This window comes from Triturus cristatus, chromosome 2_1 (genome assembly GCF_964204655.1).
Source record: "Triturus cristatus chromosome 2_1, aTriCri1.1, whole genome shotgun sequence".
NCBI classification, from domain to species: Eukaryota; Metazoa; Chordata; class Amphibia; order Caudata; family Salamandridae; genus Triturus; species Triturus cristatus.
In genome coordinates, this window is record NC_140581.1 from 43670496 (window position 1) to 43692133 (window position 21638).

General features: G+C 49.2%; 1 protein-coding gene across 1 annotated transcript in view; it reads left to right on the forward strand.

Moving 5' to 3' along the window:
- The window catches only part of TMEM8B (transmembrane protein 8B), a 707705-nt gene extending 686637 nt beyond the window's left edge, over positions 1-21068 (forward strand). The window contains exons 12-13 of the mRNA XM_085640668.1: positions 7673-7789; positions 20145-21068. Of these exons, the coding sequence (XP_085496794.1) occupies positions 7673-7789; positions 20145-20480 (453 nt within the window). The 3' untranslated portion in view covers positions 20481-21068. The remainder of the gene's footprint in view (positions 1-7672; positions 7790-20144) is intronic.
- The last annotated feature ends 570 nt before the right edge of the window (positions 21069-21638 follow it).

The window sequence follows — 21638 nt, forward strand, 5'->3', positions numbered from 1 at the left end:
ATGTCGGGTGCAAACAGGTGATGAGGGGTAGCTTGTCTCCGCAGCCACGTGGTCCCTGAAGGTCGACGACGTCCAGGAGTCGAGTCACGAGCTGTCCCACGCAGGCTCTCGCTGTCGGCGGTGTCGGCGACTTGATCGAAGCAAACAAGCCTTGGCAAAAGCAATTGTTGTAGGCAAGGAGTTTAAGCTGATAGTTCTGACCAGCAAGGTTAGAGGAATTGCTCCTTTGGAGGGGAGCAAGGGCCAGTCTGGAGCAACCAGACCAGCGGTGTTTTTCGTAGATTTCGTCGCCAAGATGGCCACTAGCCAGCGGGCCAGCAACCGGTTAGGCGCGTCGAGTGGCAAAATGCAGAAGGGCCCCACGCAGATCGTGGAGATGCTGGAGGGCTCACCTTTGGTGCAGATGCTGCTCGAGGGTTGGGCTTCTCAGGACCCAAAGCACAACTTGGAGGGAGCCTCGGTTGTTGCACTGGTCAGCTTGTCGTGGTCGTTTCAAGATGGCTGGCTCCACGTGTCTCGGTGCCTCCACGGGTCTCTTCTTTGCAGGGACTGTGGATCGGGCGGTGAGAGGTCTGGAGGTCCAGGTCTTGTCAGTCTCTGGGCTCGGGCTCCGGCGGGAGGCGGCGGCAAAGCAGACGTTGATTCGCTGGATGGTGCTTGCGTTAGCAAGGTGGTCACTCCCTGACCACAGGGGAGATTGGCTTCAGTCCTCTGTGCGGCAGAGCGTCGAAGTTCCCGTCTTCTTCTTAGTTTTAAGTTGATTCCAGGATGTCTGAAGTCTTAGGACACAGCTCCTACCTTTAAGCGGATTCTAGGGGCCGGACTACCTGCTAGGTCCCTCCCTAAGGGTGGGACCAGGAAGGGGGGTGGTTACACCCCCAATCCTTTGTCCAGCTCGCCCCAGGCCCGGGACTGGTGTGCCCCAGGACCGGTTTGAACTGGCATATGCCCCGAGGCTCCTTGTGAGCCACAGGCATGTCTGGTTTCTTTCAAGCCCTACCTGACCAATACACAAAATCCTGTCTGGGGTGGTGCACGCACCTCCCCTGGCAGGAAACCCTTTGTCCACACCTCCCAAGCTGGAAGGACTCCCAGCAGCAGGAGGGCAGACTTGTGTCTGTGGTGGCAGCATCCACTTTGTGGAGCTGAGGCTATGTCTGATTTTACCCGGGTTTCAGGTACTGTACATGTCGTGTCCCTCTAGAAGGGTGGAATGCTAACCCCGTCGCCAGAATTGGCGAGGGGTTAGTATTCCAATTCGTATGACACCTTACTCGACATGTTTTGATAAAGTCAAACCAAAGTTAGCATTTAACCGCGAGGTTCATAATGCACTTAAGAGTATATGGTATGACGATATCTGGAAACAGTAGAAGGAAGTTGTTCCGACCACTGCAGACAGGCTCAGCTCATGCCAGAGCACCATCTCACATGGAACCAAGCACTCTGCCTTCAGGATTGTTAAGGCCTGCCATAGGAGTGACTTATAGGTTACCAGGTGTCCCATTTAAGGTTAGGTATAGGTATACTACACCTAAGTAAGAGGTGGTTACACCAACTTACCCCAGCTGAGTGATCAGCCAGTTGTGTCAGATTTGTTAGGCCAAGCCTGGGGTGGCATAATACATGCTTCAGCCCCGGGCAGGCCTGGGGTACACCAATGCCCTGGGTACCTAGTGTACACTGGTACAGGGGCTGACAGGGTGATCCAACCAATTGGGTATGTACCTAGGGTACATGGAGTCCATTTTAAAGAGAGAGCAGATGGGCTGAGGTCCTGAATGGCAGGATCTCAGGCCAACTAAGTCGAAAAACCAGCTAGACACTAGGCAAAAATTTGGGGGTAACCATAGTCAGATATCCACCTTCCTACACTTACAGACTTACAGCCCATTGCACTCTAGCCTGTGGGCCCCGTGAACTGTGGAGAATACAAAGTCGGACTCGCATGTTCGGCACAAACTCCCCCATCCTCCCCCACCCTCCCAAAAAATGGAAAGACACAAGTTTAAAACTTTAAAGGGCTCCGTTTATTATCGGAATGGCACCAACATCGTATTTCTGGCTATGGCTAGTCACACTGTCTCATTAAGCAAGCCCACCCCTCAGCCGCTGCCAAACCAATACATTCATGTGAGTGTTTGAGTACAACGCGTACACAGCGCACTTTCAGTTCTGTGCCGGTGCTGATTACAGCGCGCCATGGGTATACACAGGCACTGCCCAAGGTGGCTATTGACAAACGCTGTATAGGTTTCACGCTGCCAAACCGATCCATTCATGTGAGTGTTTTAGTACAACGCGCACACAGCGCACTTTCAGTTCTGTGCCGGTGCTCATTACAGCGCGCCATGGGTATACACAGGCACTGCCCAAGGTGGCTATTAACAAACGCTGTATAGGTTTCACGCTGCCACACACATCCATTCATGTGAGTGTTTTAGTACAACGCGCACACAGCATGCTTTCAGATCTGTGCCGGTGCTCATTACAGCGCACCATGGGTATACACAAGCACTGCCCAAGGTGGCTATTGACAAACGCTGTATAGGTTTCACGCTGCCAAACCGATCCATTCATGTGAGTGTTTTAGTACAACGCGCACACAGCGCACTTTCAGTTCTGTGCCGGTGCTCATTACAGCGCGCCATGGGTATACACAGGCACTGCCCAAGGTGGCTATTAACAAACGCTGTATAGGTTTCACGCTGCCAAACACATCCATTCATGTGAGTGTTTCAGTACAACGCGCGCACAGCGCGCTTTCAGATCTGTGCCAGTGCTCATTACAGCGCACCATGGGTATACACAAGCACTGCCCAAGGTGGCTATTGACAAACGCTGTATAGGTTTCACGCTGCCAAACCGATCCATTCATGTGAGTGTTTTAGTACAACGCGCACACAGCGCACTTTCAGTTCTGTACCGGTGCTCATTACAGCGCGCCATGGGTATACACAGGCACTACCCAAGGTGGCTATTAACAAACGCTGTATAGGTTTCACACTGCCAAACACATCCATTCATGGGAGTGTTTTAGTACAACGCGCACACAGCGCGCTTTCAGATCTGTGCCGGTGCTCATTACAGCGCGCCATGGGTATACACAAGCACTGCCCAAGGTGGCTATTGACAAACGCTCTATAGGTTTCACGCTGCAAAACCGATCCATTCATGTGAGTGTTTCAGTACAACGCGCACACAGCGCACTTTCAGTTCTGTGCCGGTGCTCATTACAGCGCGCCATGGGTATACATAGGAACTGCCCAAGGTGGCTATTGACAAACGCTGTATAGGTTTCACGCTGCCAAACCGATCCATTCATGTGAGTGTTTTAGTACAACGCGCACACAGCGCACTTTCAGTTCTGTGCCGGTGCTCATTACAGCGCGCCGTGGGTATACACAGGCACTGCCCAAGGTGGATATTAACAAACGCTGTATAGGTTTCACGCTGCCAAACACATCCATTCATGTGAGTGTTTTAGTACAACGCGCACACAGCACGCTTTCAGATCTGTGCCGGTGCTCATTACAGCGCGCCATGGGTATACACAAGCACTGCCCAAGGTGGCTATTGACAAACGCTGTATAGGTTTCACGCTGCCAAACCGATCCATTCATGTGAGTGTTTTAGTACAACGCGCACACAGCGCACTTTCAGTTCTGTGCCGGTGCAAATTACAGCGGGCCATGGGTATACACAGAGGTTGCCCAAGGTGGCTATTGACAAACACTGAATGGGTTTCAAGCCGCTACCCAAAAAACAATACATTGATATACAGAGCACGCGCACAGTTTTGCGTGTCGCCACAGTTCTAACACAGAAATGTACACATTCTATTGCTTACAGACTTACAGCCCATTGCACTCTAGCCTGTGGGCCAGTGAACTGTGGAGAATACAAAGTCGGACTCGCATGTTCAGCACAAACTCCCCCATCCTCCCCCACCCTCCCAAAACATGGAAGACACAAGTTTAAAACTTTAAAGGGCTCCGTTTATTATCGGAATGGCACCAACATCGTATTTCTGGCTATGGCTCCTCACACTGTCTCATTAAGCAAGCCCCCCCCTCAGCCGCTGCCAAACCAATACATTCATGTGAGTGTTTGAGTACAACGCGTACACAGCGCACTTTCAGTTCTGTGCCGGTGCTGATTACAGCGCGCCATGGGTATACACAGGCACTGCCCAAGGTCGCTATTGACAAACGCTGTATAGGTTTCAGGCTGCCAAACCGATCCATTCATGTGAGTGTTTTAGTACAACGCGCACACAGCGCACTTTCAGTTCTGTGCCGGTGCTCATTACAGCGCACCATGGGTATACACAGGCACTGCCCAAGGTGGCTATTGACAAACGCTGTATAGGTTTCACGCTGCCAAACCGATCCATTCATGTGAGTGTTTTAGTACAACGCTCACACAGCGCACTTTCAGTTCTGTGCCGGTGCTCATTACAGCGCGCCATGGGTATACACAGGCACTGCCAAAGGTGGCTATTAACAAACGCTGTATAGGTTTCACGCTGCCAAACACATCCATTCATGGGAGTGTTTTAGTACAATGTGCACACAGCGCGCTTTCAGATCTGTGCCGGTGGTCATTACAACGCGCCATGGGTATACACAGGCACTGCCCAAGGTGGCTATTGACAAACGCTGTATAGGTTTCACGCTGCCAAACCGATCCATTCATGTGAGTGTTTTAGTACAACGCTCACACAGCGCACTTTCAGTTCTGTGCCGGTGCTCATTACAGCGCGCCATGGGTATACACAGGCACTGCCCAAGGTGGCTATTAACAAACGCTGTATAGGTTTCACACTGTCAAACACATCCATTCATGTGAGTGTTTTAGTACAACGCGCACACAGCGCGCTTTCAGATCTGTGCCGGTGCTCATTACAGCGCGCCATGGGTATACACAAGCACTGCCCAAGGTGGCTATTGACAAACGCTGTATAGGTTTCACACTGCCAAACCGATCCATTCATTTGAGTGTTTTAGTACAAAGCGCACACAGCGCACTTTCAGTTCTGTGCCGGTGCTCATTACAGCGCGCCATGGGTATACACAGGCACTGCCCAAGGTGGCTATTAACAAACGCTGTATAGGTTTCACGCTGCCAAACACATCCATTCATGGGAGTGTTTTAGTACAACGCGCACACAGCGCACTTTCAGTTCTGTGCCGGTGCGAATTACAGCGCGCCATGGGTATACACAGCCGTTGCCCAAGGTGGCTATTGACAAACACTTAATGGGTTTCAAGCCGCTAGCCAAAAAACAATACATTGATATACAGAGCACGCGCACAGTTTTGCGTGTAGCCACAGTTCTAACACAGAAATGTACACATTCTATTGCTTACAGACTTACAGCCCATTGCACTCTAGCCTGTGGGCCCCGTGAACTGTGGAGAATACAAAGTCGCACTCGCATGTTCCGCACAAACTCCCCCATCCTCCCCCACCCTCCCAAAAAATGGAAAGGCACAAGTTTAAAACTTTAAAGGGCTCCGTTTATTATCGGAATGGCACCAACATCGTATTTCTGGCTATGGCTCCTCACACTGTCTCATTAAGCAAGCCCCCCCCTCAGCCGCTGCCAAACCGATACATTCATGTGAGTGTTTGAGTACAACGCGTACACAGCGCACTTTCAGTTCTGTGCCGGTGCTGATTACAGCGCGCCATGGGTATACACAGGCACTGCCCAAGGTGGCTATTAACAAACGCTGTATAGGTTTCACGCTGCCAAACACATCCATTCATGTGAGTGTTTTAGTACAACGCACACACAAACACTCACACACACACAACCACACACACACAACCACACAAACACAAAACCACACTCACAAAACAACACACTCAAAAACAAACACACAACACTCACACAAACAAGACACTAAACCACACACACAACCACACACAAACAAGACGCAAAACCACACACTCAAACACACACACACAACTACGCACACAAAACACACACACAACCACACAGAGAGACACAAAATAACACACATACAACCACACACAAACCCACACACACTCAACCACACACACTAACAGAACAAAAAAACACACACAAACAGACACACACAACCACACACACATAACCAAACACACACACAACCACACACACACACACACTCAACCACGCACACTCAACCACACACACTCAACCACACACACACTCAAACACACACACACACACACTCAACCACACAACCGAACACAAAACCACACACACAACCACACATACAACCCCACATACAACCACACACATACAACCACACACCTACAAACACACACAAACACACACACACACTCAACCACACACACACTCAACCACACGCACACACACTCAACCACACACACACACACACACACACTCAACCACACACACACAACAACAAACACACACACACACACACAACTACACACACACACACAACCACAAACAATTTTTGGGCTGACAGCATAAGTACGCTGTCAACAAACCCAATGAACACTCGGGAAAATTTAGAAAGTCACCCCCAACTTTCAAACCATCTTGCTGTTGCAAAGTGTGTGCTGTATACATGGCAACACCGTGCCACAGCGCACTGTTGCAAGGAATGCTTTGATCCTCGGAGGCAAACAGACCTCACTCTCTGCATTAGTTAACCCCGTCTTGGCACTGCATGAAAACAGGGTACACACTGTCCACCATGAAGTGAGACATTGTCCTCGGGGCTGGAGATCCTATTTAGCAATCTGCTTTAAACATTGTGATTCATTTAGGCCATTAAACATAAAGGAGCACTGGAAACGCTGATAACATGGATTCCATTTTGAGTATTGACTACAACTTTTAAAAAGCACGCAGTACTGAAACAAGCATTTACACTGCAATAGGTCTCGCATTTAAAAACAGGCATTTGCAATGCACTAGATCTCGCATTGACACGAGTTTGAGATATTGGCATTGCACATAACAATGCATTTTTTTTGGGATTACTTTTTGAATACTTAAATAGAAAGGATTTGTTAGTTACAATACCAATAGCTCCAACTCCAATAAATGCGAGACCTATTGCATTGCAAATGCTTGTTTCCTTTTTCCGTCTGTACTGCATTCTGCAGCACACAGTAAGAGGGTAACACCTCTTAGGATTTCTTTTGAGCAGGAAGGTGCCTCTTGCTGCATAAAGCAATCCTGCATGCAACAGAGGCAGGGTAAGAACGGTGGCGCTAGGCTGCCAAAACGCCACCAGCGCAGGGGAATGGACAGGAATGCACTGTATTGCCTAAATACGGTGCATTCATGCCTTTTCACTTTGGCGTGCCCTATGCCAAAATCCCGTAAATGAGGCCCCCTGCTTTAGTGAAGATCGATGCAAGAAACCATCACCGGCTGCTCAGTGATGTCCGGATTCCGTGCTAAGGATTGTCGCAGTAGAACCCCCATCCTGCAGGGCGCTTGTAGAGGCATCAGAACTGGTTCCTGGTGATCGGACAGAGACCTGTGAAGTGCTGTAGCTGGATTTCCGTCATAAACACTGTTGACCACTTCACATAGTCCAACTGGTCTGCTCTCTTCCAAGCACCAGCTTCTGTTTCTTCCGGGGAGATGTCCTTCCAGGTTATTCCTCCATGGTCTGCTTTCTCTCCTCTCCTCCAGATCCTGTACCTCCTGGGCGCGATGCTGCTGTCCATGGCGCTGCAGCTGGACCGGCATGGACTCTGGAATCTGCTGGGGCCAAGCCTCTTTGCCTTAGGGATCACCGCAATAGCATGGGTAAGTTGTGTCTAGACAAGGGCTGGCGTGGGAGGGACACACGGATGGGGACACAAGGATCTGGGGTGTAAATACCATCCTGGAGCCCTTTGTTGTCTATGGCTAACTGAGCCCAGTGGACACCCCCAAAGCCCAGAAGGCAGCACAAGGAGTGGGCGCAGCCTCAGTGGCAACTGCACTTGTCTCTCAGTCTAAAGAGTCCTGTAGAAGGTGCTTCTGCTCATGGAAGCATCTCTGAGAGAGTGCCTGTGGGTGTGGCAGGTCATTGCACTTGTGTCAGCTGTAGTATCCAGGGATGTATCATGGAATATGCTGAGCCTGCTCTCTCAGAGCCATCAGAACTCTGCTGTTCACTTATGTACCACAACTGTGACCATCTCTGCTTTTATAAACACAGTTTCCCCTGGCATTGATCAAGGTTCGTTTACTCCACAAGTGCACTCTGCATCAGCAATATGCTGCAATCCTACACACACACACACACACACACACACACGCACACACACACACACACACACACACACACACACACACACGCACACACACACACACACACACTTCTGACTAAGCACACAAAACGGTATAAACGATAAGGCTTTAACTGCTGTTAGTAGAAGAATATCAAGGTCGTGATTTTATAGTAGTTCAGGTTTCATATGTCTTTATTTCGATTTAATATCATAAAAGACAATACAACAAAGGAGCAATAATACATGCTTACATTACATTACAGGATTTCTTTTTTAAACCACCTATATTCAATACAGTTCATCATTAAGAAAGCATTAAACAATATATTATAGACTTAATGTATGAAAACCCTTACAAAAAAGAAAACAGTCAGGATACCTGGAGATGTCTGGCTCTGATAACCCAAGCCCACCCAAGGAACTTTGCAACACCTATTACCACAGTCTCCGAGGTATTAGTTTGCAAAGTCCAAAAAGCCTCTAAGCTCCCTCTCATTTTCAGCCTTTGACTAATAGGCCTAATCCATCTATGTCTAGGGGCATGATAAGCAGGGCATGCAAAAAAGAAGTGTCCCACACTCTCCTTGTGGTCACTACACCATGGACAAGATTCATTTAAACCAGGCCATTTCCTGGAGAAGGACCTTACGGGTAAAGACCCGACTCTAAACTGATGGTATAGTTTTTTGTCCAGACTCTTAGTGATGAAGTCCCAATAGTTTACCAAGAAGGAATCTGTTTTGTATACCACACACATACGCACGCACGCACGCACACACACTCACACACACACTTCTGACTAAGCACACACAACGGTATAAACGATAAGGCTTTAACTGCTGTTAGTAGAAGAATATCAAGGTCGTGATTTTATATAGTTGATTAGGAATCCACTTGTAAAGAAACAAGATGTTTTGGTATCTGCAAACCCACCATCAGATGCAGTTCTGTTGACCACCGGGAAATAAGAAAAACTCCAAGCACCAACAAGCAGATAGGAGGGACACAGCTTACACCACCTTCAGAAACAGCATAGATTGTTAACAAGACATACCAAAAACAAATTATGTTACAGGTCAAAAGCACAAAGTAAAGAATAATGGCAAAAGAAAATGTATGTCCAGCTCAATACATTGAAGGCTTTATTGATCAGAAATGTAGACGCATCACCGGGATGTCTTGAAAGCAATTACTGGTGAGACAGCTATGGATTATTGTCAATAGAGCCAACGGGCAATCCTCCGGGAGGCTGGAGCCCAGGAGGCCGGTTGTGACACTTGCAGGCCGGTTTTGGCCTCTAGGAGAGATGCTGATCTTGAAAGAGTACTCCTGTTTCTAGCGCGCATTAGCTAGTCTGCACAAGGGGAATGAATTTATAATTTGTGCCAGGGCTGTATTACATTCCCAGTCCGCCCCGGCAAAGACCGCCTCTATCATGAGTTAGTTTTTGGTTAAAGGTACTGTCTTTGAACCTTTCTCAGTCTGAGCTCTACTGGAGCCACTCCTCGTCTCAAGCGGGGCTTCCTGTGTTAGGAGTGTGTCTGAACTCTTCTGATTGCTGTATTAAATGTATAGGGCCATATTTATGAGGCCAGTTGTATCGCACTTACACCACACAACGTGGTGGATGCACAACGCATCTCAAAAATGAGATTTATAAAGCCACACAAGCCCACTTTGTGTATCTGTGGCTGGCTTCATAAATCTGGACTAATGCAGCATAAATTGCTGCGTTGTGTTACTCTGCCCAGGGAAGGTGTTCTATTGGCGCTGTCTGTGTGCTCCAAACAACTCCTATGGATTCTCTGAGGGGAGACGAAACAAGGAGAAATATCTTCATTTCTCTTCACTACTTCCTCTCTCTATGTGTACTGTGTTCTGCAGGACATAGAGATAGAGGAATTTGCCTCTCAGGATTGTTTTTGTGCAGGAAGGTGTCCATTCCCGCACAAAAACAATCCTGCGTGCAACGCAGGCGCCCTTGCACCTTGGTGCAAGGGTGCCTGCATTGACGCTAGGCTGCTGAAACGGTGCCAGCGCGGGGGGAAAAGACAGGAATGCACTGTATTGGGATGAGAACAGCACATTCCGTCCTTTTCCTGTGACGCAGCACATCGAGGTGACTTGCTGCGCTGCGCCACTTTACCATAAATTTGGCTCATAGTCTTTAGACGTTTCTCTCTCTAAGCCCCAAGAGAAGCCGCTCTTCTTCTCAAGCAGGACTCCCTATATTAGGTGTTTGATTGAACTCTTCAGAGGACTGCAATAAATGCCTTGTCTGTAGACGTTTCTCTGTCTGAGCTCTTACTGGAGGTGCTCATGGTCTCAAGCAGGACTTTCTGGCTTTAGATTTTTGAGAATTTGTATTAAGTGCGACTAAAGAGAGCTATGTTCTGGTTTCAGACCTTCAGAGACTTACACTAAAGGGGGAGGGTGGGACTCGCAGGAGTCAATGCCATGATTCCAGCCTCGTTAGCAGGACTGGACCGGGAACCCAAAGCAGCCCCGGCAAATGTAGCAAGATCAGCGCCGATACGGTGGATAGCGAGGGAGCGCAGCGAGCGAGCCTGACCAATTCAAGGGGCTTGGGGCCGGTAGGGTTCTTCCCCGAAGAAAATTCAGGATTCAGTACGTAACACAGTGGTTAGGGTTGACTTTACTAATAAGAATGTATTTCTGCCCAAACAAACCCTTTTTAGCAAAATTAGGATAGTAAAAGACTGAGAAAAAAACATAAGTTTCTAACCTAGATGACAAATGTAACTTTTGAACTCCACAGTATCAGAAGGATATATGTGACAAAAGCAGTAACCCACTGACCTATGCACACAAAATACTGTTCTGTGATCTGCATAGTACATGCTCTTTGCAGCAGGCACATTAACCCTCTGCGCTACCTTAGATGAGTCAAAACTGCCACTAGACAAAACTCCGATCCAAGGGTACATTCATCTTCAGAGTTATCTTGGCATTTTTGTTGTTGCCTGGAAACTGTTGGATTTACAAGGAATTCTGCAGCGCTTTTAAAACTGGTGCACTGCTAAAAAACTGACCCCCAGTAACAAAAGCGGCCCCCGCCCTCCCGGGGTAACATCCGATGCCCGGTACGGCTAGTCCGCACATCGCTGAGGGTGGGCTTATGCCAGGAGGAGTCTGAATTAGCTAAAAGTCAAATCAGTCATTAAAGAGGGATCCAGGAAGTACCCTGGCTTAGATGTAGCGCCCCGATGCTCTGCTCCAAGCGCTGTGCCGGTGCTGGCGGCAGAGGACGTCTGCAGACGTGGTCTTGCACAATAGCTGAGGTGGCGGGGACCATTACGAGCGGTTCTCTAGCGCTCACCTTATTTATTTATTTATAGAGCGCAGCATTCATCCCAAGAGATATCAAGGCGCTGATAGCGAAAAAAAAGAGGGCTGAGCTACTGGTGAAGGGAGAACAAGTGGATATTAGTTTTTAGGGAACAGGTGGGTTTTCATTTTTCTCCAGAACACCAAGTAGTTGGAGTGAGCCGTAAGTCTAAAGGGAGTTCTTTCCATTTCCTGGCTGCCAGATATGAGAAGGAGCGCCCTCCAGTCTTCACTTTCATGATGCGCCTTGTTCTGGCCAGTGCTTGATGTAATGACCGTAGGCTCCTTGTGGGGACATGGAACTCAATTTTCCCCTGAAGTATTTTGGGGCCACTTCGATACAGTACTTTGTGTGCGTGACTGAGCAGTTTAAATACTGCTCTTTGACGCACGGGTAGCCAGTGCAGATTTTTCATGCACATCGATGCAGAGCTTAGTCTGCTTTTGTTGCAAACTAGTTTGGCTGCAGCGTTTTGAAGCACCTGTAGCCGCGTGAAGAGGAGCTCGGTCATGCCCACGAATAAGGCGTTTCCATAGTCAAGTTGACTTATGAGCAGGGCTTGTGTGACTGTTCTTCTGCAGTCCAACGGGATCCAGGAGAAGAGTCTATCCAACAGTTTCCTTAGTTACCGTTAAACGTTGTTGTGCTCCAGCTGCGGGTCTTTCGATGAACAGTGGTGGGGCGAGTATGGTGAAAGGACGGTATGTGCCGAGGGTCACGGAAGCCCTGCTCCGTCATGTGACCGAATGGCAGAAACTGAGCAGGAGCAGCTGGAAATGTTGATCGGCGAATGGGGACAGTGGAAGGACCCAGCGTAGGGAGGAGCTGTAAGCAGAAGGAGCTGTTAACGTGCATTTTGTGGCCTGCAGCAGTGGTGACTGGCCAACTGGAGCTAAAGGTTCTGTGGTCTCATGGGGGAAATAGAAGATTTTATAAGCTGCCTGCTCAATGCATGCCTGCTCTCTGCCATGGGGAGTGAGCGGGGTTTCTGCACCTTTGAATCTGGAGAGCCTGTTTGAGTAGGACCTGTAGGTACTGGTCAACTGGGCTTTTGAACATTTAGGACACTGTGGGGCGTGAGCAGCAGCCTTTTGTCGTTGGCTAGTTTTGAATGGGCAGGTGCACACCGTGAGGGGAGTGGGCTGCCTGCATCCACAGCAGATGTAGAGAGAAAGAGCAGCACCCGTGACCGTGGAAGGAGGACAGGACAGGAGCGGGACCTGTCATGGTCCACGGTGGGCGTCATCGGAGTCCGCTTGAGCTCACCTTAGCGCACCAGCCCCTGGCAGTGCTGACAGGGAAGCAGACAGGGCTACTGTCTCCTCCGCATCACCTGAGGAGTGCCATGCTCGAGATCTCCTCAGTGCCACGAGGGAGAAGGTGCCAAGAGTGACGTAGGGCGGAAAGGGGACAGCAATTGAAAGTGAAAAGGGACTGATAGTTGTAGTGTCTTGACCCAATAATGACAGACACTATATACTTTTATCACAAGCTTTATTTAGTGCTTCTTGCTCGGTCCCCGTCCCTACTCTAACTGCCCTCTTCCTGCTGTGTCTCCTCCTCTTCTCTTTGGCCCCGTAGCTCCGCCCACCCAACTACTAGACTGCTCACTTTCTACATCTCCCCCTTTGTTAACAAAACAAGATAACTGACTTGTTCATAGTTCTTCAATTAGTCGTCTTGGCCTTTGAATGTCTCGTCGAGTGCTTGCATTTTTTGTCGGATTGTGGGATCACTCCCTTCCTCTTCACTGTCATGTCTCCACCGATTAGTCTGCAGTCGGCGTAATACTTTCTGCAGGATGGCGTCTTGCGCAGTGGCCTCTTGAATGGCTTCCAGGGGAACTGCTGGTGGTTGAGCTTGGTCCACCACGAAGTGGATGTATTCCTCGGCCATCGATGATCGTGATGCCGGTGATGATTGAGGGTGTCGTGACATGTAGTCAGCCGGATTTGCTGATTTTCCCGGCTTGTGCAGTATCGTGTATGTATATTCCCGTAGACGCAAACCCCACCACTCAATCCGAGGTGGCATCTTTGACCTGGGGTTTCCAAAGATGGTGACAAGCGCCTGATGATCGGTCACCATGGTAAAATGTTTGCCATGGATAAAGACATGGAAATGTTCGCAGGCCCATACAACTGCCAGACTTTCTTTTTCTGGTTGAGAAAACGCCTTCTCCGTGTCCGACAAACTGCGACTGGCGTAAGCCACAATGTGCCGCTGATTGATGTCATTGTCATACTGAGCCAAAATTGCACCCAGGCCCACTGAGCTAGCATCTACAGTTATCTCCGTCTTCCTCTTGGGGGTGAAATAAGCTAGGTTATCGGCAGACTCAACTGCAAGTTTGATGTCTTGGAACGCCCGCTCGTACTGAGGGGTCCAGACAAAAGGCTGTCCCTGCTTCGTGAGTGTTCTGAGAGGGTGACTAATCGTGGCATAGTCCTTTATGTATCTGGCGCAATAGCTGGCCATGCCCAGAAACGATCGAATGTCACTGACATCTTGGGGACTCTTAGTGTCATTGAGCGCCATCACTTTTTCAGGGTCAGGCTTCATCCCGGCTCCAGAGAACACATGTCCAAAAAATTTGAGAGTGGATTGATAGAATTCACACTTGTCTTTGTTTAGAGTCAGATTGGCTTCCAAGAGGGCATGACATACCCGATCCAGAGACTTATCATGTTCCTGAACGTTTGACCCATACACGAGAATATCATCACTGTAGTTCAACGTGTTGGGTATATGGTGTATAGTCTGGCGGATGGCCTCTTGAAAGATCTCCGCAGCCGAGGAAATACCAAAACTTAAATGTTTGTACCGAAACAGCCCCAAGTGAGTTGCGAATGTTGTTATGTATCTCGATTTTTCATGCAACTCCAGCTGGTGGTATCCCTTGTTCAAGTCAAGTTTCGAAAATACCCTGGCACCATTTAATGCAGAGATCATGTCACTCAGATGGGGCCCGGGGTTACGTTCCCTTTCGATGGCAGTGTTAGGGAGCCGCATGTCAACACATAGACACACCTTTCCGGGGGTGCCTTTCTTCGGCACGATGACTACAGGCGACACCCATGGTGTGGGACCGTCGGTCCGTTCAATGATGCCGGTTGCTAATAGTTCTTGAAGTTCATCCTCCACTGCTTGCTGAAAGTGGAAAGGCACTCGCCTGGGATGTTGTGCTACAGGCCTTATCTGTTCATTAATGTGAAGTCGAATTTGGCATCTGTTCATCTTTCCCAGCCCGGTGAATAGCTTGGGGAATTTGTGTATAATGTCCGGGTCCATCACTAACCCTGTATAGAATCTCAACTAGACGAAGGCGCTCTGCAATGGGTAAGCTGAGAAGACAATCAGCCTCCGGACCCTGAATTACGTGTATGAATGCCGGCACAGACGTGGTCTGGTGCCTGAGTGTCGTTGGGAATTTTCCTAGACAGGGAAGGGGCTTCTTCGACATCCAGGTAAATACCCTGACATACGCTGGGCTCAAAGGAGGCTGTGGCTTCATTTTCTTGTATTCCGTCACAGGGATATAATTTAGTGATGCTCCACTGTCCAGAACAAATTTTGTTGCGTGATTCCCCACGCTTATATTTAGCCTCGGGTATTTCTTGAGTTGGTCAGGCTCTGCTACCTTACTAGCGTATTCAATAGTGTATTCTGATTTAAACGACCCTGATCGGGAATCCCTGGACGGCGACCTTCTCGACCATTGAGACCTCCTTGATTCTCTGCTGGAGTGTGAAGAGCCAGAGGACGACTTCGGTCGATCTTGTACGGCTTTCACATGGTGCCGTCTGGTGTCAGGGCGAGATGGCATTGTCCTTTCATTCCTTCTTTCCCTGCGATAGTCTCCACACATCGCTTCAAAATGATTCATCCGTCCACATTTCCGACATTTCTGACCCATGGCCGGACAGGCATCTTTGTGCGGAAAGTCATACCCGCACCGATAAAATTTTCTTGAGCGATCTTGTTTCTTGTCTCTCCGGCCTGACTCGTGACGCCTACGCTCTGTGTATTGATGGCGAGAGGACGGTCGGGATCTGTGCTGTCGCTCTCGCGAGAGTCTGCGACTACTGCTGCCTGCTCTCTCCTTTCAGTGCACCCAGTCTCCATGCTCTTGGCGTGTTCCTCCGCTTGATCGTAAACCCGGGTCATTTCCTCAATCTCATCCAGATTGTGACTCTTTCTTAATAATCTCCTCCTAAGCGTCTCGGATTGACAACCATCGATTATTTGTGATCTGATTGCATCATCCGTTGAAAACGCGTCAAATTCGCATTACCTGGACAGTCGACGTAGTCTCGTTATGAATGTGCTCATCACTTCCTCCTTCCCTTCATGGGCTTGGTGAAAGGTATGTCTCTCGTAATCCACGTTTCTCTTATGTAGGAACTTCTTGTTCAGAGCGTCTCGCACCTTATCATAGGTTCCTGTGTCTGCCGTCGGCAGTTCTTTGATTAACTTGCTGATTTCTTTACCCACGAGATTGCGCAGTGCAATCACTTTGTCTTCATCCTCTGTCACTTTTGATCCCTTGATATAATCTTCAAAGTCCTTGAGCCATTCCTGCCATCTGGGGCCCATGCTCCCTCCCGTCGTCAGCGTTAAAGGTTCTGGGGGGCGCAGATGTGACACCCCCATCAGGAGTGGTTTGACTTCATTTCTTTGTGGAGAGTTGTGGTTCGACATCTTGGCAGTACGCTTTTGTTTCTTTCTTGTCTATGCACGTGCTTGTTTGTTGTTTCTTATTTGTATTGACTTGGGCTTGTTTGTTAATTCACGCTTGCTTTGGCTTGTGCTTATTTGTTATTTCTCATTTACATTGACTTGTGCTTGTTTGTTAATTCACGCTTGCTTTGGATTGTGCTTGTTTAGTTTTCAGGCCTTTTTCTCGATCAATGCTTGTTTGCTTGGCATTGCCTGACTTCAAAATGGCCGCTCTTGAACTTCATAGGGGTGTCCTTCAAGGATGCCTGACTCTAAGATGTCCGCCAAACAGAAACTCTCATCCCCATGAGATTTGGCTGCATTCAGTCTTCAGGCTCACCGAGCTTCATTCGGCACTCACCGGCAGCCACTTCCACAGGCACCAGGGCTTCAGCAGTGTCTCGCACACCTTTTGGTCACTTCGCCTATCCAGGCAGGCTCGGGGTAAGCTCCCGACTTCTTCCTTCGTGCGCGTGCCGTTCCTCACGCATCGGGGTTGAGCTTTTCCGCTCTTGGCGCGCGACGGCGCTCTTTCTTCTGGGCACTTTCACGAGGCTTCAGCAGTGCCTCGGACACCTCCCGATCACCGGAGCAGCAGGCAGGATCGGGGTGGGCTCCCAATTTCTCCTCGTCACTCGCGTGCCGACTTGCACGCATCAGGGGTGAGTCGCCGTTTGGCGCAAACTGGCGTTCTGCTTCAAACGCCCTCAGCGTTCGCTGACACTTCTCTTCGGGGCTCTACGCGACTAGCAACTCGCGGAGTAGGTGCAATCACCACTGGCCTCTTGACCTGGGCGGTGAGCTTACTTCAGACACGTGTGTCTCGGCAGCGTTTTCTTCCTTCACGCTACAGGGGACGGGACGCTTCTTCCTGAGGTTCGGTGGGTGGTGGGCTACACCATCCCACCCTCGTCGCCTGTTGTAGTGTCTTGACCCAATAATGACAGACACTATATACTTTTATCACGAGCTTTATTTAGTGCTTCTTGCTCGGTCCCCGTCCCTACTCTAACTGTCCTCTTCCTGCTGTGTCTCCTCCTCTTCCCTTTGGCCCCGTAGCTCCGCCCACCCAACTACTAGACTGCTCACTTTCTACAGTAAGCTTCTCCATAACATAACACGTGTATTTGTACTGCACGCATATCATTCAAGGGTATCTTGCTGCTGAATAACAGATGTTTATTGTTACCGAACATAATGGTACTCATTTTATCACCTCAGAAGGATGAAGGGCTGAGTGGACCTGTTGGGATTTGAACGTGTGACCATGAGGTCAAACACAGGCTCTTCAGCATATGCATTAGCCCACTAAGCCACCAGACCAGGCACACACCTTTCTATTTACTGAAAAGAAAGGGAGGACTTTGAGTGGTCCTCAGGCTGATGTTGGGTGCTTACTGTTCAATCAGCGAATAGTGAACAGTCCCAGAGAAAAGGGGATTTTTAAAGAAACGAAGGAACCCTGATCTGAAGGCGTTGTTTATCAATTTAATGATGGGGGGGGGGAAGCAGGAGGGGCATCTCCTTGGGAGGCACCTCTTTGAGGAGGTGTGAGTTAGCGAGTCTGCATTGTCCTGAGGTGCGAGGCAGCGAGTATGCATTGTCCTGAGGTGCGAGGCAGCGAGTCTGCATTGTCCCGGGGTGCGAGGCAGCGAGTCTGCATTGTCCCGGGGTGCGAGGCAGGGAGTCTGCATTGTCCTGGGGTGCGAGGCAGCGAGTCTGCATTGTCCCGGGGTGCGAGGCAGCGAGTCTGCATTGTCCTGAGGTGCGAGGCAGAGAATCTGCATTGTCCAGGGGTGCGAGGCAGCAAGTCTGCATTGTCCTGAGGTGTGAGGAAGCGAGTCTGCATTGTCCTGAGGTGTAAGGCAGCTTGGCATTGGACTTTTCTAAATAATTACCAACCATTGGTCGACAACAGTCATTTAACTATATTTGGATCTTGACTTATGAAATGTTCTGCAACCAAAGCAAAGCAGCAGCTTGACACATACACAGCAGCTTGATGCATACACAGCAGCTTGATGCGTACACAGGAGCTTGACGTGCACAGAGCAGCTTGACATTTACACAGCAGCTTGACACGTACACAGCATCTTGACGCGTACTTAGCATCTTGACGCGTACACAGCAGCTTGACGCGTACACAGCAGCTTGACGGGTACACAGCAGTTTGACACATACACAGCAGTGTGACGCATACACAGCAGCTTGACGCGTACACAGCAGTTTGATGCGTACACAGCAGTGTGACGTGTATACAGCAGCTTGACGTGTACACAGCAGTTTGACACGTACACAGCAGTGTGAGGCGTACACAGCAGTTTCAAGCAGAAACAGCAGGTTGACACGTACACTGCAGCTTGACACGTACACAGCAGCTTGACACGTACACAGCAGCTTGATATGTACACAGCAGCTTGACAAGTACACAGCAGCTTGACAAGTACACAGCAGTTTGACATGTACACAGCAGCTTGACAGGTACACAGCTGCTTGACGCGTACACAGCAGTTTGACACCTACACAGCAGTTTGACACGTACACAGCAGCTTGACATGTACACAGCAGCTTGACAAGTACACAGCAGCTTGACGCGTACACAGCAGTTTGACACGTACACAGCAGTTTGACACATACACAGCAGCTTGACGCGTACACAGCAGTTTGACACGTACACAGCAGTGTGACGCGTACACAGCAGTGTGACGCGTACACTCCTAACTCACAATTTCCTTTTTTTCTCAAGGCTGTGCAGTTAATGCTGGCTCAGCACATGGCAGCAGGCCTTGAGACATTCTCCAAGCTCCTATTAAGAGTCATCAAATGAATCCTGAAACAAAATGCAATTTACACTAGGGGTCTGATTTAGATTTCCGCAGATAGGTTACACTGTCACAACGGTGACGGATATCCCATCTGCCAAAAATAAATCCCTTTACATACTATGCGATTTACATTTCGGCAGTCGGGATATCCGTCACCGTTGTGACAGTGTAAACGTGCGCGGAAATCTTAATCAGACCCTACATTTGCAAACTTGGGGATGATGGAGAACTCCCTTATATAAGAGGATCTGAGGATACTGTATCCTGTCCGCCCGTTACAGCGCTGTATGTGTAACAGAAGGACTCTTCTTTTTATTGTTGTTTGTAGAAGGACAGGTGTGTAGTATCTTGTGTGTCTCAGGTTGCTGAAAGTGAATGATGATGTAATAGAATATTGGGGTGGGGTTGTGTGTGTGTCTGTGTGTGTGTGTGTGTGTGCACGCGTGCATGTGTGCACGGTTGATGCGAGCATGAAACCCGGACCTCACCTGTGTACACAAGGCTGTACCAAAGGACCTAACATTTAAATAAGAAAGAGACTCCCCTGCACTTGATGGCATTCGGTCTTGAAGAACCTACCTCAAGACCTTACAGTCAGTTTACCGTCCTGTGTTTTCTCCATCATTCCCTCAATAATTATTCCTTGACCCCTCGCCCCGTTCTGCTTAATTAAGTAGATTTAAACCTGGACATGGTTTAAAGTCTGATTTAGATCTCGGCGGACGGGTTACTCTTTAGCAACGGTGACAGATATGCTGTCTGCCGAAATATAAATCCCATAGGATAAAATGGGATTTATATTTTGGGGATGGGATATCACTCACTGTTGTGACGGAGTAACCCATCCACCAAGATGAGGCCCTTTGTCTTTCCTTCTGTGCCCCTCTTCTGTCCGCTATATTTGCTTTTCTTTCCCTTCTAGTTTACTCACACCACTCTTTAGAGCAGCTGCCTGACCTAGAACCTTTTCTCTGTTTGCTTTGCTCTTGCAGACGGTGCGGACCTTTCGCCGGCGCCATTGTTACCCTCCAACATGGAAGCGTTGGCTCTTCTACCTCTGCCCCGGCATGCTCATTGCCAGCTCTGCCGTGGCCCTTTACACCTTCGTGGAGACCGAAGAGAACTACTTCTACATTCACAGCATCTGGCACATGCTGATCGCCGGCAGCGTGGGCTTCCTCCTTCCGCCGCGGGGCAAGACCGAGGGGAAGATCGCTCCGTTGCCTCGGCGCAAGGGGTGTGGCTATCAACTGTGCGTAAATGAACAGGAGGAGCTAGGGTTGGTGGACCCGGGGTCGATGTCGATAAACAGCATTTGCACAAGCTGATAGCACAGTGGCTCAGAACCTCTGATAACTTCTCCTAGGTTGGTGCTTGCTCAACTGAGCTCACATAAGAGAACCTGAGGAAGGCCTAACTCAGTGAGGCACAAACTGCGACAAACTGAGTGTCTGCGGGTGCGGGAGGATCTCCACCTGGGAAGGATACCTCTTTCTGCTAGGCCTTCCATGGACAAGCCAACAAACCATGTCTGTTGTTGTTTTTATAAATTATTACTTGGAGCCAAAACCGATAATGAAAGAGATGGGCTAGCGACTTAAGAGGGCGGGTACGGGTGGGCGGGCTGAGGGTGCCACATGCATAGCCATACACAGCGGATGTTTGTTTCGCGTCTCTTTCATAGAGGGGATTTTGCAGGGTGTTTTTAAACGTAATAGTTGCAGGAGCCTCCTCTGCTCGTGTTCCCAGTGGGGATGAGGGAGGGCTGGCCACACTTGATCACTCGATTCACAAGTGTTCTTCTACTTTTTGTTTGTCCACGTGTCAAAATGAATGTAAAATCCACCAACTGCGTCTGGAGCTCAGTTATTTCAGGATGAGGGAATGATGTTTAATATATCAAATGACAGCTCCTTTACAGGTAGAGCTCAGCAGCGATGCAATCTAGAAATGTCTCATGGTACCACCACCTGAACTATTCTTATGGCCATCCCTGTGTGGCCCACGTGCTGTTAGCGTTTCCCATACAGGTGTTCAGACATGTAGGACATCTCAGTGTTAGGTGCCGAGTACAGCCCAATGACCTCTCTGCTTCTTAGCCACCCTCCCAGCTAACCTGCCTTGCTCCTTTCCACCCTCGTGTACTGGAACACTTTGTCACCATTCACTGACCCGTCCCACTTCCAGATGCTTTTTTTGTTGGTACACGCCAGGGGGTAGGGTCTGTTCAGAATTCTCAGCAGTAAGAGCAACGGACAAGTCTACGGTGACTACCTGGAAATAGGTGGAGTTGGCAGGATTGGAGCCGGGATGAGCCTCGAGGCAGCCCCATGGTACATGGGACTCAACGCTGGATCCTGGGCACACACTTGTAAACTTTGACCAACTTTGTGATGGTGACCATCAGGCATTCCTCTTTTCCACAAGCAATTTAGGTATAGGGATGTGTAACAAAAGTAACATTTACTAGCTCTCCTGTTGCTAAA